This window comes from Felis catus, chromosome D4 (genome assembly GCF_018350175.1).
Source record: "Felis catus isolate Fca126 chromosome D4, F.catus_Fca126_mat1.0, whole genome shotgun sequence".
NCBI classification, from domain to species: domain Eukaryota; kingdom Metazoa; phylum Chordata; class Mammalia; order Carnivora; family Felidae; genus Felis; species Felis catus.
Window position 1 is genome coordinate 55,322,492 of NC_058380.1, and position 15,952 is coordinate 55,338,443.

Here is a 15,952-nt window from a genome sequence, read left to right on the forward strand (position 1 = left end):
CACATATGGTAGGACATTTAAAAAGTACATTTTTTTTTAGGGCTTAGTTGTTTTTGGTGTTTTGTGTTTTTTTAGCTTCTTTCTTTCTTCCTTGCTCTCTTTTTTAAAGAGAGAGATCATGAGCAGGGGAGAGGGGCAAAGGGAGAAGGAGAGAGAAAGAATCTCAAGCAGGCTCCATGCTCAGCATGGAGCTTGACACAGGGCTTAATCCCACAACCCGGGGATCATGACCTGAGTCAAAATCAAGAGTTGGGCACTCAACCAACTGAGCCACACAGGTACCCCTAAAAAGTATATTTCTATGTCATCACTGGATGAAAGAAAAAAAGTCTATTGGAATTAGAAAAAAATTCTTAAGTAGAAACTATATAGTAAGAAACATGACACATAAAATTGTAAAATACAATTAAATATGTGCTTAGAGGGAAATTTATAAATGAATGTATTTAAATATATATCAAGAGCTAAGCTTTCATCTCAAACCATGAGAAGAAAAGAAAATTATACCCAAATAAAGTAGAAGGAAATTTTAAAAATTAGATCATAAATGAATGAAATGGAAATAAAGTACAATAGAACCAAAACCAAAATGTTTTTCCTTGAACAGACTTATATAAGATTGAAATGAAAAGGAAAAATAACTCCTTCAGAGATATGAAAACCTGAAGAGGATTTTATGAGAAGGAAACTTACCTGCCAATCTCATTTATGAATATAAATGTAAAAATCCAAAACAACAGATTAATCAACCAAATCTTGCAGTATGTAAAAAGGTTAATAGATAATGACTAAATTGGTTCTGTTCTAGGGAATGTAAGGTTGGTTTAAGATTTGAAAACCAATTCAAGCAATTCACCTCCATTAAAAGAATAAGGGAGGGGTGCCTGGGTGGCTCAGTTAGTTGAGTGTCCAACTCTTGATTTGGGCTCAGGTCATGATCTCACAGTTCATGAGATCGAGCCCCACATTGGGCTCTGTGCTGGCAACACAGAGTCCGCTTGGGATTCTCTCTCTCCTTCCTTCTGCCCCTCCCCCTCTGGCCCATGCACCTCTCTCTCTCTCAAAATAAATAAATAAACATTTAAAAAAAAATAAGGGAGAAAAATCACATCATCACTTTAATAGATGCTAAAAAAAATTAATAAGGGGCACCTGGGTGGCTCAGTTGGTTAGGTGACCGACCTCGGCTCAGGTCATGATCTCACAGTTTGTGAGTTTGAGCCCCATGTCAGGCTCTGTGCTGACAGCTCAGAACCTGGAGCCTGCTTCAGATTCTGTGTCTCCCCCTCTCTCTGTCCCCTCCCCTGCTCACACTCTGTGCCTGCCTCTCTGTCTCCCAATGATAAATAAACGTTAAAAGAAATTAAAAAAAAAAAAACTTAATGAAATTCAACATCAATTCATAATTAGGGGAAATAACCTCTTAGCAAAAAAGGGACAGAGGGAATTTTCTTAATATGGTAACAATAGCTACATAAAACTACATCAAATATCATTTTTTTTAAAGTAAGTTCTATGCCCATCATGGGACTTAAACTCACAACCCTGAGATCAAGAGTCATATGCTCTACAGACTGAGCCAGTCAGGCGTCCCCAGCAAATATCATTCTCAATAGTGAATTAGTAAAGGTTTTCCTTTACATATCTGGATTTAGAACAATCAAAACGTAAAGCAAATATAAGGGGGAAAACCCTACCTCTACTACTTCTACTCAACATTGTAATGGAGGCAAGAGATAAAAGCTATAAGGATTGGAAAGGAAGACACCTCATTTGCAGATGATAAGAAAGTGTACTTAGAAAATCCAAAAGAATGTAGAAAAATTATTAGAATTAATTAACAAGATTACAGAATACAGGGTCAATACACAAAAATCTATTGCATTTCCATATACCAGCAACAACAGAAAAATAAATTTTAAAAGGCTATTATTTATAACAGTATAAATATATCAAATAGCTAGGAAAAAATAATAATGTGTAAAGACCTCTAAATATAGATTTAAAAAGACGTAAGCCAAAAGAGGATTACATTGTGTTTATAGATTGGAAGCTCAATGTTTTATTTAATCTTTTTTTTATGGTGAAAAAATTAATATTTAGATTTAGCCAGCTGGACTCAGTTTAGATGATCACAATTTTGTTGGCAACATCCAAAGCATCATAGTCAGGAGCCAGTCAAACATATTTGCCTTCTTCTCTCCATCGGGCCTCATCAGAGTGTTGACCTTGGCCATGTCAATGTCATAGAGCTTCTTCACAGCCTCTCTGATCTGGTGCTTGCTGGCCTTGATATTCACAATGACACAAGTGTGTTGTTGCCTTCTATTTTCTTTACGGGTGACTCCATAGTCAGGGGGAACTTGATGATGGCATAGTGGTCAAGTTTGTTTCTCCTGGGGGCCCTCTTTTGAGGATATTTGGGCTGCCTTCAGAGACACAGTGTCTTGGGCAGTCGGAATGTAGGTGATGTGTGGATCTTTTTTTGTGACTGTGGATACCTTTCAGCACTGCTTTCTTGGCCTTCAAGTCCTTTTCTTTGGTTTGGCTTTGGGAGGGGCAGGGGCTTCCTTCTTTGCCTTTGGCGCCATCTTTGTGAAAGGGGAAGGCTCAGTGTTTTAAAGGTATCAAGTCTCCTTATAGTGATCCATAGACTTAACATAATTTCAATCAGAACCTCAGTAAGTGGGGTGATGGTGGTGGTGATTTTTGGTGGAACTTGACAAGCTGATTATAAGATTTATATGGAGGGGACCTGGATGGCTCAGTCGGTCAAAAGCCCGACTTTTGGTTTCAGCTCAGGTCATGATCTCACGGTTTGTGAGTTCAAGCCCCACAGAGCCTGCTTGGGATTCTCTCTCTCTCTCTCTCTCTCTCTCTCTCTCCCTCTCTCTCTCTGCCCCTCCCCCCACTCGTGCTGTCTCTGTCTCTCTCAAAATAGATAAACTTTAAAAATTTATAAAATTCATATGGAAATGCAACAGCCAAGAATAGCCAAGACACTCATGAAGAAAGGGAATAAAAGTAATTGAAAGGTATACTAAGACCATATGGTTTGCCACAGGATAGATTAATAGAGCAACACACCAGAATAGAGTCCAGAAATAGACCCTCACAGGTCAGGACATCTGCTTCATGACAAAGGTGGCACTGCAGAGCAGTGGGGGAAGGACAAATGGTGCTGGGATTATGGGATATCTGTATGGGGAAAAAAGCAATTTACCCAGTGGCCTACAATGGCTATGTGGTGAAGTCAGGTCTTTTTTTCTTTTCCTTAAGTTTGTTTGTTTGTTTGTTTAAATAATCTCTACACCCAACATGGGGCTCAAACTCATGACCCTGAGACCAAGAGTTGCATGCTCTTCCAACTGTGCCAGCCAGGCATCCTGAGGTCAGGTCTTTGAACCCAAATATATCTGGCTTTAATGTAAGTCCATATCCTTTAAATTCTGCCAGTGGCCCAGTCACCTCCCAAAGCTGTCATGAGCCAACAGGACCAGAAGTTATGGGAGGGCTTTGTGAACTGGGGAGTGCTATGAGCATCTGTGGGAGAGGCTATATCCACTGAGATGATGACTGCCTTCCAGGTAAGTAGAGTGGCCTTGTCCCATAAGCCCTAAAGCCCCCTAAAGAGCTGGGTCTCTCTTCTCTCCTGTAAATTCCAGCTAGACTCCATGTCCCCTTTAGAAGAGTGGCCCTCTGGTGCGCTACCAGCAGGGGAACCTGAGCAGGAGGCTGACATCTCCGCACGAAGTCTCAGGGCTGGAGCTCTCCTTGGGCACAGTGAGAGGCTGAGGCTCTAATGTTCCCTTGGGGTCTTTCTCCAGCAGTGTTGGGGAGAAAACAGGAGGTAGGCCACCAGAGACCCTTGGGACAAGTTTGTGTCTCACTTTGTGAGCTGAACTTTGTGTTTTTGCAGCTTCAGTCCAGGTGGTGAGGCAGACCGAAGAAGGAAGAGCAACAGGGCTTTCCAGGAAGGCTTGCAGCAAAGGCCTAGTTCCCTCTGGACTGCGATCTATGCCCCCGGGAATGCCTCAGGACTGCCGGAAGCTGTCTTTCCTTCCACCCTCCCCCTCCCTGGTTTCCTGGATGGACAAGGGGACCTTTGTTTCTGGCCTTCAGTACTGTGTTAAGCCCCACAGCAGCAACTTCAAATGGACAGAAGGAGCGGGGGCAATAAAACCCCCTGGAGAGTTTTCCTAGAACCATGGCTGGCAGCCTTAAAGGGCCCTCACGGCCTCCGCACCGTTTCTGGCCTTGGTCACCCATCAAGTCAATACGGGCCTGCTAGTCCAGGGCTTCATTAGGTCCCTCTACTGCCTGCCTCGGCCCAAAGCAAAGCACCCCAGCAATGTCCTCACTTAAGAGTTGGTGGTGGGCCAGGGAAAGGCTTGACAGGCCTTGTTTCCCATGAAGAAAAGCCTTGGAACAGTCTACTAGAGGGTGTGGGCAGTGAACCTGCAAGATCCAGCAGGCCCAAGACGGTGAGAGAGTGCCCACAGGCCCTGGACAACAGCAGGGCCAAGCTCACCCGCCAAGGTGAGCCAGTCACCAAGCCCAGGGTCAGTGAGAGACAAGAGTTGAGCCCCAGCACATGAGTCCGAGACAGAGCATCCAGCTGACAGGCAGAGCCCAGGCTGGCCTCTGGGCTTCAGTGCCTGACAAAACAGTCATGGTGGACAGTCATCTGTCCTCACCAGCAGGTCTTTTTCCCTTATCACAGTTTCACTGTGGCTAGGTCAGCTTCTATCCAGAGCAAATCCCATGAAACATGAAGCACTGAGGGCTGGTGTCTGATAGAGTTAGACCCCAAGACCTGCTTTTTAATACTTTTGGTTCAGCCTGTCTAAAAATCATGAGTCATCAGACCAAAACACGGCCCTGGCTTCATTTAGGAAAGTGCCACTGGCTAAGAACGTCCGGGAGGATTGGGAATGGTGTGGCAGCTCCCCTCCTTTGGGGAGAGCGTGGATAGGAAGGGAGGATAGGTGCCAAGAAGGAAAAAGGAGGGCTGAGCAGAAGCCCGGGCCTCTCTCTCCACTCTCCACCGCCGCCGGTCTCCGCAGCCTTTGGAAGATACTGTGGTGATCCCTCCTGGACACTGGGTGTTGGCCCAGGGCAGGGACAGGTACTGAGCAGTAGGATGAAAGAGCTGTACAGTCTGGGAACCAGGTTGTCATTTCCCAGAGTGATGCTTCCAGAGGCAGAAAGCAGCCCCACTTCTTCAGAGCCACGTGGCTCCTCAGCCCTTAGGGGTCTCCCTTCTTCCTTCCTTGTACCCCATGACCCGGGCCTCGTGCATCCTCGTGGGTGCGTTAACCACCCCATGTGTCTCCCAGACTGCGGCTGCACTACTGTCCCTGGTCCAGGAGCTGCTGTCATGTGGTACACCAGACTCCCAAGTCCTCTAAAACTAAGGGGGAAAACAAAACAAAATGAAAACACACAAAATAAAAACCATGCTCTTGGGCCCAGTGCTCAACCTACACTGCACCTGCCTTGGCAAAGTGCTGCTGATGCCAGGCTCCAGGTAAGGGCCACATCTTCCCGCTGAGGTGGGGCACCGCTCAGCCTGCTGCTTCCCGTTCCCACCTGTACTGCAGAGAGTGTTGCTGAGTCTGGATGAGTGGCTGCATTCATGGTTCAATGGCCAGAGTCCTGGACTGGGGACTCAGGAGATGTGGGTCACACACTAACTCTGTGTGACCTTGTACAAGTCACATGACCTCCCTGAGCCTCAGTTTCCCGCCATGGGGATTACTGAATGATCACGACAGAGCAGGTGGGAAAGCACGAGGTGCGCCGATAAGGGCCCACATGCAGCAGTTCACCACGTCTATCTGCAGCCCCCACACTTCCTCCCTCACTGCCTTTGGTGAGGTTGCAAAACTACAGAGTTGGGATCTTGCAGCTGGCCTGTCTCCTATGCTGCTGTTATCAGAGAAGCCAAAATCACTTACAGAGCAACAGGACACTTTCACACAAAGGGAGCACTTTGAAGTCCCCGCCAAAAGCCCAAGTCCCTGGCTAGATAACCTCCCGTAGCTCACTCACCCAAGGTGCGGAGAGCTCCGCCTGGCAGAGCCCCGTGGAGCCGAGCAGGGTGGTGCAGGGCTGGGCACACAATTCCTGGCACCCTACCAGATAAAGATTCAAAGTTAGAGCCGTACCATGGCCTGGTATCCCCCCTCCTCTGGCACATGCCCCCCAGGCAGGGAGTTGTCCAGTACTCACATCTGGACCGGACGTGAGTCTACAATAGCTCCATGCCCAAACCTGTGTCAAAATCCAGATGTCAGGGCCTCCCTCACCAGCAGAGCTCCTGGATTCTGGGGCCAAAGATCCATGGGCATTGGGGGTCTTCCTCACCTCCTCCTAGGCTCACACTCTTCACAGGGTCCTGATCAGGGGCCTCGGGCCCATCTTGCTCCTTAGGAGCCAGGGCACAGTGCCCCCTCCCATTCTTCTGTCCTTTGACATTTTTATTATCCAAATATAACAGGCGTGAATGTTCAATTGTACACAGGAAAGAGTGGCAACAAATGTCCTAACTTGATTTTTCTAAATCTGAGAGACTAGCTAGAGGCTCATCAGCCCAAGTTGAGCTCCTGTCCAGCCTCCATTGAGCATCCCCACAGTATGCCACATCCTACCACATTGGGAACTGGGCACAGGCCTGCACCACTCCCCTGTAGGGGGAGCCCCCATCTTCCTTCCAAGTCTGGGCACTTGCAGGGAATGCAACCCCCCAGGGGACAATCCTGCTCATTCTTTCAATGGGGCCAGCACAGCGCTGTTAATAGCCCTCAGGCAACCCCTGAAACACTAAAGATGGTTACTCCTGAGGAGCCTAGCTGTACAGTCTGTGCAGAAAAGGGAAGATCATCTCCTCATTTTATTGCTCGTGCATCTGCCCCCACGAACAATTACAGAGTAATTTCTGCACTAAATTATTCATACATTTCCCTGCCATGTATGGAAAAACCATTCGGTAGTTTCCTTTTTTTCTTATACCTCTTCCCAATCAATAAATATAGATCTACTTCATCATTCTCAATGGTCACACTGTACTTAATTGCTGGGATGCACTTCATTTATTTAGCACAGTCCCCCATTGATGGTGGCTTCTAAGTGTTCAGTATTATAAGCAGTGGCAGGGTACACACTCGCATCTCAGTGCATGGCTTTGCTTTCTTCGGATAAACTCCTAGAAGCTGAATTGCAAGGTCAAGGGGTAGGTCCACTTTTAAGATTTACTTGTCTACAGTCCACTCCCAGAAAGGATTTACAATGCAGTAGCATGGGGATGGAGGTTCCCCCACCCTCACCAACACCAAGCCTAGGACCATCTCTCCCAAGTGTCCTTCCCTCCTGCCCTTCAGAACTCACTTGTGGTCTCCCTCCTGGCACTTAAGGGCCTTCCCCTTCATCTAGACAGAATTTATCTAGGTGACTATGTTATCCCCAGGTGTAATCTGGCCCCAGCTTGTCATTTCTTCTTTTAAAAAGCCTCCAGCTTGACCCCTAGTTTCTGCCAACAGTAAATGGGAATCAAGGGGGCACTCTGGAGTAAGCGCCTCCTTGTCCCTCGGTCATGATAACCTGCCTGAGTCCAGGCTTCCCCTTTTTCCCCCAACCCCCCCTGGCAGCTTTGCATCTAGTTTCTTTAGGGAAGGATATTAGTCTTGGGCAAAGGTAGCAACTGTAAAGCCGGTTATCTGGGGCAGAGCACCAAGCTGGATTCAGCAACCAAGCTGAGTGCCCACGATTAGCAGATTCTCAGGTGGCACTCCCCACATGGCCAGCCCTTCTCACACGCGAAATCTCCAGGTGGGTGCTGGACCCCACACCACCATCCTCAGCCACCTCCAGAGCAAGATGAGGTCAAGTTTGGCCACAGGGAGCTGCCTCCTTTTTTAAAAACTGTGGTAAAGTATGCCGTCTTGGTCTTTTCAGGCTGCTGTAACAAAAATAGCATAGACTGGAGGGCTTATCAACAACAGAAATTCATTTCTCACAGTCCTGGAGGCTGGGAAGTCTAAGATTAAGGTGCTGGCAGATTTGATGTCTGGTGAGGGGCTGCTTCCTGGTTCACAGACTGCGCCTTCTTGCTCTAACCTCATGTAGCAGAAGGGATGAGGGAGCTCTCCAGGTCTCATTTACAAGGGCACTAATCCCATGCACGTGGGCTCTGTCTTCATGAGCGAACCACCTCCCAAAGGCCTCAGCTCCAAATACCATCATACTGGGAATAAAGTTTCAACGTGAATTGGGGGGGGGGCACACTCACTCTATAGCATATATATATATATATATATATATATATATATATATAACATGGAGTTTATCATTTTAACCACTTTTAAGTACACAGTTCTGTGGCATTTAGTACGTTCCTATTGTGCAACTATCGCCACCATCCATCTCCAGAACTTCATTTTCTACAACTACAACTCAGTACTCATTGAACCCTAACTTCCATTCTTCCCTCTACTCACTCTCCCCTACAGCCCCTGGCAACCATCACTCAACTTTCTGTCTCTATGAATTTGACTACTTAGGTACCTCACATAGTGGAATCACGTAATATCTGTCCCTTTGTAACTGGTTTATTTCACTTAGCATAATGTCTTCAAGGTTCACCTATGCCGTAGTATTTGTCAGAACTTCCTTTCTTTTTAAGGCTGAATGATATTCCATTTTATGTACACACCACATTTTGTTTATCCATTCATCCCTTGATAGACACTTGGGTCATCTCCACCTTTTGACTATTGTGAATAAGTCTGCTGTGAACATGCATTTACAAGTATCTATTCAAGTCCTTGCTTTCAATTCTTTTGGGTATATATCCTGAAGTAGCAATTACTGGATCATATGGCAATTCTATGTTTAATTTTTTGAGGAATCACCATGAGATATTCCATAGGTGCTATGCCATATTATATTCCCACCAGCAGTGCACAGGCGTTGGAATTTTTCCACATGTTCAGCAATGCTAATTTTGGTTTTTTGATAACAGCCATCCTAATGGGTATAAAGTGGTATCTCAGTGTGGGTGATTTGCACAGGGCAGGCGGGGCCGATCCTGTTATTTTTATAAATGAAGACTCAGAGATAAAGTGACTTCCTTCAAGGTGATAAGAAGGGTTAACCTCAGGGACAAAAGGAAACCCAAATCAAGGCACTTCCTACTGGGAGAAGGGCAGAACTATGGGGAAACCAGAGGTGGAGTCTGAGAGCAAGTCCTAAAACAGAAGAGCAAACCAAGGGCTCAGAGACGGAAGTCCACTTGCCCAGAGTTACACAGTGAATGGGAAGGCAGAAAGAGCCAGAAGTAATGATCACTGTTTACATGGCTTTTTCCTGGCCATCTTCCAAGCCCCCTGCCTGGTGAGCTGGCACACATCTTGCTCAAAGGCAGACGTCCTTGTGGTGCCATGTCCCTGTGGTTTCTGGCCTACTGACCCTGTAACTACCCATAACAACCATGTCCCAAAGGTTTCTCTGCCTCACAGCCCGGGTACAGGTCCCTGAGCCCAGATGAAGGCAATAGCCACATTCCCTGCCCGGGGACTCTGCCAGAGAAGGAAATTAGGCTTGTCTGGCATGACTGGCTCAGCCAGACAAACCTCATTTCCTTTCTGACAGGGTAAATAAGTTCCAGTTCTAAGAAATCGGCCCCTAGGAATGTGCAAACTCTCACCTCCTGGAATAAACAAGAGGAGGGGAGACTGGAAGTGTGGTGAAGACTTGGTAACACTTAGAACTTGGGCATCTTCTCATTTCCTTGACCTCTCCCTACACACAGCTTCCCTCTGGTCACCAGCAGCAAATACTCCTACTTTCGGGAGGTTCCACTCGCATACCTCCACAAGGACCCAGTGACCTGGGCACCATCGCCCTGCCTCCAAAAGTTATTTGTAAGTCAGTGATTTGGCATCCAGGTCACAGTCTCCCATGGAAGAAAGGTACTGTGTAGGGGGGCCTGGTGCCCACCCAGTCCACACTGCATGGCTCCTGAGCTCTGCCTGGCTCAGACTTGGTCTGGGTCCATGTAGAGTGGGAGATGAGACAGAGCACATCTCAAGGAAATGGCCAACCCTCAGGAGCCTGTCTGTGGCCCCCTTCCTCCTGCCATCATCCCTTCCTGGCCCCCTCAGAGCCCACCATGGGGGTTCAAGCCCCCTTCCTTCCCAGTGCTGCCATTCCAAACACCTTTACTCAGGTGAAGCAGGGAAGGGGAGGGAAAACACCACCGGTGAGGTCCTGGGTGCCTCCAGATTTGGAGTGGTCACATCACAGCACTAGGAAGAAGCAACAGTAGGATTTGAACCCAAGCACTCTGGTCTCTCATAGGCACATGTCAGGTATGTTATGCATGTTAGTTTGTAGGTATTTGTGCGGATATGTGCATCTTTGGGGACAGAAGGTGCTCCACTTCACCCAGACCTTACAGCTTGCAAAGGCAGCACTTTGTTGAAAGGATCAGAGTCTCCTGTTCAAAGGTCAGGTCTGAGCCCAAGGCCACCTCTGTTCAGGTCTGAGGGCCCTAGGGGTCCTTTCAGCAGTCACAAGGATGGGTGGGGATAGCCAGATAGCATTGGGGGGCTATACAGTGCTGCCCTTACTGCTCCTGTTTCCCAATTGGCCCCACGTTCACAGCTCCACCAACCTGGACAGCAAGGGTGCCCTCTCCTTCATACCGGTCTCCTCTGACACATTTCTTCCAGATGCCAAGTCAATCCAACCAGCACCTTAATACGTTGCTGGTACCTGATCCTGGGGGTGATGAGAAGGAGAAGGCACACAGGGTACTTACTGTCTCAAGTCCTTGAGTCACAACTAAGACCCTGTAGAACATCTGTTTAAATGTCCTGGGACTGAAAAGAAATCTTACTTCGTATGGTACCATTTAAGTTACTCTGCGAACACCTGTGTAAATGGCTCTGCGAAGGATCTCAGAACTCTCATGGTGACTGCCGAATACAGCAGAATGTGGCCAGAGAACTGCTAGTGGAAATTCTATTTTGAAGTGGTACTGACTACTATGTAGTAAGTACCTGTGAGGTGCCAGTCATTATTTTAGACCCATCATCTCTTTTAAGCCTCAGAAAGTCTAGGTGCTATTATTTCCATTTTCAGGTAAGAAAATGAGGCTCAGACTGGGAAATGGCTGATTCCAGTGAGGTGTGTGGAACATAGTCAGGTGAGGGACCACCGCCACCCCCAGCCATGACCTGCCCCCTTGTGGCAGACCTCTGCTCTCCTCTGATCCTCCCAGCAGGCAGTCCCAATCATTTCCCTCCGGCCCGGAGAGCCCAAACCCCTTACTTAAATCAGAAAAGAAACCACCTGAAGTTACAAAGATAAGGTCATTTATTCACGTTATATTACTGGATTTTAAAGACAAAAATACAGTTCTGTTTTGAACACCAAGGTCAGACATTCCCCCCTCCCACTTACAATGGTAAACACATACATTTGCATACATGGGAGATCGAAATACACAGCACAACAGGTCTCTGGGACAGGACAGCTGCCGTACTGGCTGAGTGGGGCACCCACGCCCAGCCCTGAGGTCAGCAGAGACCCTGCCCAGACTGAGAGCCAGCACCAGCATTTCTTCTACCCTCTCGTGCCACCTCTGCCTTCTAATCTTTCCCAAAGGCCACTTCACGGGGTCACCAGCATCGGGATGGACAGAAACAGAGAAAGACACAGCACATAACAACTTCATGGTGACACCTTCCAGGTGAAGGAAATGCTCCCTGAACCCTCAGCCCTAACCTCCTCAGGGAGGAAAGAGGACCCACAGCATCTTATAAACCAGGCAAGCATCCGGGCCTAACCTTGGGCCCAAGTGGGCCCCATGAAAGCACCAGAAGGTCAGCAAGTGGGGAACAGGTGAAGCAGAAGCCCCCTTGGTTCTGAGAACGAACCACACACTTGACTATTCCAGTGGAACATGAAGGAAAGTGTAACAGGAAAACAGGAGGAAAAAAAAAAGTCAGAATTTTTTTGTAAGAGTAAAGTATATAATAAAGAAGTTACCACTCAGGATATTTGTCTCCCTTCTTTTAAGGCACTTTGGAAAAGCCAGGATCTGGGGACAGAAGGAGAGGACAGGTCTTCATTCTTTGTATTTCCCAAAACTCCCTCTCAGGGCGGTCATTCCTGGTTCCACTGACACCCCTGTCAAGGAACGGGGGACTGACCGAACGAATACTCTTCGCATAGCCCAGCTGCTTCTGCAGTGGAAAATAATTTTTAACCAATACAAAGGCTTCTGGAAAAGAACCATGGTAGCATCCAAGATGCTCAAAGCGATAAAGGCACAGGTAAGACCAGGGCTGGGCACCAGTTCAGCCTCCACACTGAGGGCTGGCTTCCAGGAGGCCAGTGGTGGGGCTCTGGGCTGCCACCAGCTAAAGGGTCAACCCTGGGATTAGATAGCTGACTCTTTTTGCCCTTAGCTCAGGCTGGACCCGACAAGGGCAGCCAGTGGTAGCAACTGCCTTGTGCATCCCACCCCAGGCAGTCCTCGCTCTCCCCCAGGAGAGGTGGGTCTGGGGAAGACACCCCTGTGGATCAGCCTCCCTGGAGTGCGAGCACCTGCTAAAAACCTGAAGGGGACTGGGAGGCTTTAGGCACCAGAGTGGTTGTGAGGGAGTGTGGGAGGGTTCAGCTGAACTTTCTAGATCTCTAATTAAAAGGCACATTCATGCTGGAGAATGAATAGTCTGTTTGACCCTGAGTGCCACAGGCAAGTTTTAGGGAACAGGCAAGAGGCAAAGGAACAAAAACGGAGAGGAAGGAAGGAGAAAGGAGACAGAAAGGAGAAAGGAGAAGGGGGAGGAAGGAGAATGGGTCCAGCAAGGTAGGCCAGGCAATGTGGCTAGCACAGTGAAGGAGGTGGCCCCTGGACTCCACAGGGGCCAGAGCAGTGATTTCCTCCCCCTCCCCAGACTAAGGGCCAGTAAACAACCTGATTGCTATCATTTAGAACTCCACAGCCTAGGGCCCTAAAGGGAGGTCCCAGGGTCAGTGGGAAGAGGGGTGGAGGAGGTTCCCTCCCACCTGGGGAGGGGAGGGAGGTGGGGAGCTCTGCCTGGCAGACCTAGGCTTTTGCCTCCCCCAGAGGTCTAGCAGGGTAACTCTGACCAGGGAGGTCTTGCCCTCAAAGGGCCCAAAAGTGATTTTGCTCTTTACAAAACCTGACCTGCTGGCCAAATCGGGCCACTACAGCATATGCTATTTTTCCCACTAAAAAATGCTGAATCCCCTCCCTACGTTTAAAACACCACAATAAAAATACATAGGAAATTCAAGTTTATATAGCATGCTCAGAAAAATAAATTGTCATGATTTAACACTAAACAGCTATGCAAATCTGGGTCAACACAAAATCAAGCTAGATCATAATAAAACCCGATTTGTTCTTTCTTTAAAATACTACAAACTGCTTTTTTAAAAAAAAAAAAAGTCTTTACATTCAGAAATCAGACAATCTGGAGAAAGGCCACTGAATTTGAGGACACTCAAGGCTTTTGCTCTGATGGCTAACGTTGCCTTGGAATTCACACGTTAGCAGGGCAAAAGGTCGAAGGCTCAAGTTTCAAAATTCTTTTGCTAAGAAAAGACATACGCACACAAGTGATTGTGGTAGCTGCATACTGCTAAAAGGTGGGGGAGGAGTAAAATGAGAAAGGTCGAGATTGTGTTTTTCTGTTAGAATATGCAAACAAAAAACATCACACCAATCCGATTTCAGCAGCACTCTCCGATTTTTCATGAAGTAATAAGAATACCACAATTTAAAGCGAAATTCTTACCTATTTCACAACAGATTAGGAGTTTATCACTGGAAATGAGTCCCACAGTCACCAAATTTGGGGCTGTGTACTGATTCTTTGGGGTGACACTGTGAACATGCCGAGATTCCCCCAAAGGCTGATAGTTTCTACATTTACAAACACCTCGTAGAGCTAAGAAGTCACATGCCGAGCCAAGTTGGGGGCCAAATATCCCACTCGTCCTGGTCATCTGGAAAGGCATCTGAATGATGACTGGAGGGGGCCTATCACTCTGGTTGGTAAGAATGAAAGGGACCGGCCCAGCAGATTGGCAGAGACACACAGCAGAGGTCCCTGGCCATTTTCAGGTCTCTTATTAGTGTACCAAAATGCTAGCTCGGTGTCCCGATGTCCACTGTGATTTTGGTATACAACGGGTTTCTCTCTATGTCCAACACCTTGTAACTGAGTGTGTTCAAACCGTCAGAGAGCATTGTCTCCTTTGTATGTGCAATTCGGTCAAACCTACAAGAGAAAAACAGGCAAAGGGTTGGTGTCAAAACAAAAATCTTAAGAAAAAAAAACATGAAACATTTGTCCTTCGTTGCCCCCCCAACCCCCACCCCACCACCTCGTCTACTCTACCCAACTCATGGACAGATCCCTCCCTTTCCCTTGAGGCCTGGAGCCCTCACCAGAGCCTCACTCCTATAGCCTACCCCACCTGAAAGGGGAAAGAAAGAATGTAAATGAACATAGAACACACCTCTGAGGATTGGGTTCATTTTTCTTGTCTCTTGAGTGGCGGATCATCCGGCACTTGCCAACCACAGCATTTGGGCGAGAAACAGACATGCCTCTAAAAACTAACCTGCAAGGAGTGAAGGGACAAGTCGTCACTGCAAAGCTGCCATAAGGCTTGGGTCCGACAGCCCCAGACTGTTGCCCCATCCGCTATCTTGTTCACTGTTCTCACTCAGCCCATACCTCAGCTCACTGTGGCATCAGTTAAAACTCACGCTAATTCCCTGTGCCCTTTGACCACTGGTTCTGTAGTTTGTGTTGGTTGGGGAGTGTTCTGTGCCAGGCACTGGGGGTGTCTACCCTCACAGAACTTACAATGTGGACTTAGAACATAGGGCCATCAGTGCCAGGATGGAGGTGAGGAGGGGAGGTGGTGGTGGGGAGCACAGAAGGAGAAGCCACTCACTCTACCTGAGCAAGACTAGGCAGAGCCAGCTATGAAGACGAATGGGTGCCCACAGAGCATTTAGGGCAGTCGGGACAGCACAGGCAAAGGCAGGGAGGCAGAGCAAACACAAGGCCCTCGGGGAACAACAGAAGCTTCTGGGGACTGGTGGAAAGAGTCTGGGGTAGAAAGTGGTCAGAGATGAGGCTGGAAAGAAGGGTGAAGGCTAAATCATGGAGGCCTTCTCAGAGCTTTTCGCATCCCATTTTTCAGATCAGTGCCAGTGTCTGAAAGGGGTAGAATATACAGTTACCCAAAGTTTTTGGCCAAAGGGAGGATTCTCTGATAAGCACTGTTAAGAATGGAGAGCAGAGAACAAGACTAGAGGCAGCCAGAACAGGGTGGAAGGTTCTGTGCAGATGTGGGGGAAAGGAATGAGGACCACAACCAAAGCCTTGACACAGCAGGAGCACAAATTGGTTAAAAAGCAGGACTGGCTGGTCCTGGATAACTTAAAGGTTTCTGGCCTGTCTCCCTCAGTGCCTGGCATACGGTGAGTTAGGTCCTCTATCTTTCAAGAAAGCTGCTCCCCCAGCCACCCATCCTTCTAGTCCCTCCACCCTTGGGTGTCCATTCTCAGTGCTCCCTTCCCACTAACCCTCTTAACTGCTTGCATCTGTGGTGTCACATCAGCCCCTAACACCATCCTGTGGGTCTGAGGTTTGCCCAGGTGGTGCTGTGGAAGCAAGTTTGTTTCTGTCTGGACCCCCTGTCTGGGGCTTCAGTGTCCTCCCCATCGGGCCTGTGTGACACAGTGCTCTGTCTGAAGATGCTGGATAATCAATCTGCATCCTCTAAACCTCAGGTTTTCTTCCAGGTTGATAGTAAAGACCTGGGTCTATGACAGGTTCTCACACAAAGCTAAACTTGACTGACTTGGGTGCTGCTCTGACAGACACCTTCTGTT

The 15,952-nt window shown here is 47.8% G+C and overlaps 1 protein-coding gene across 2 annotated transcripts in view; it reads right to left on the reverse strand.

The window, feature by feature from the left end:
• Nucleotides 1–11,361: 11,361 nt before the first annotated feature.
• B4GALT1 (beta-1,4-galactosyltransferase 1) overlaps nucleotides 11,362–15,952 on the reverse strand; it is a 55,090-nt gene continuing 50,499 nt past the window's right edge. For both annotated transcript variants that reach the window (XM_023242387.2, XM_006939208.4), the window contains 2 exons: nucleotides 14,563–14,667; nucleotides 11,362–14,321 (listed from right to left, as the gene is read on the reverse strand). In XM_023242387.2, the coding sequence (XP_023098155.1) occupies nucleotides 14,189–14,321; nucleotides 14,563–14,667 (238 nt within the window). In that variant the 3' untranslated portion in view covers nucleotides 11,362–14,188. The remainder of the gene's footprint in view (nucleotides 14,322–14,562; nucleotides 14,668–15,952) is intronic.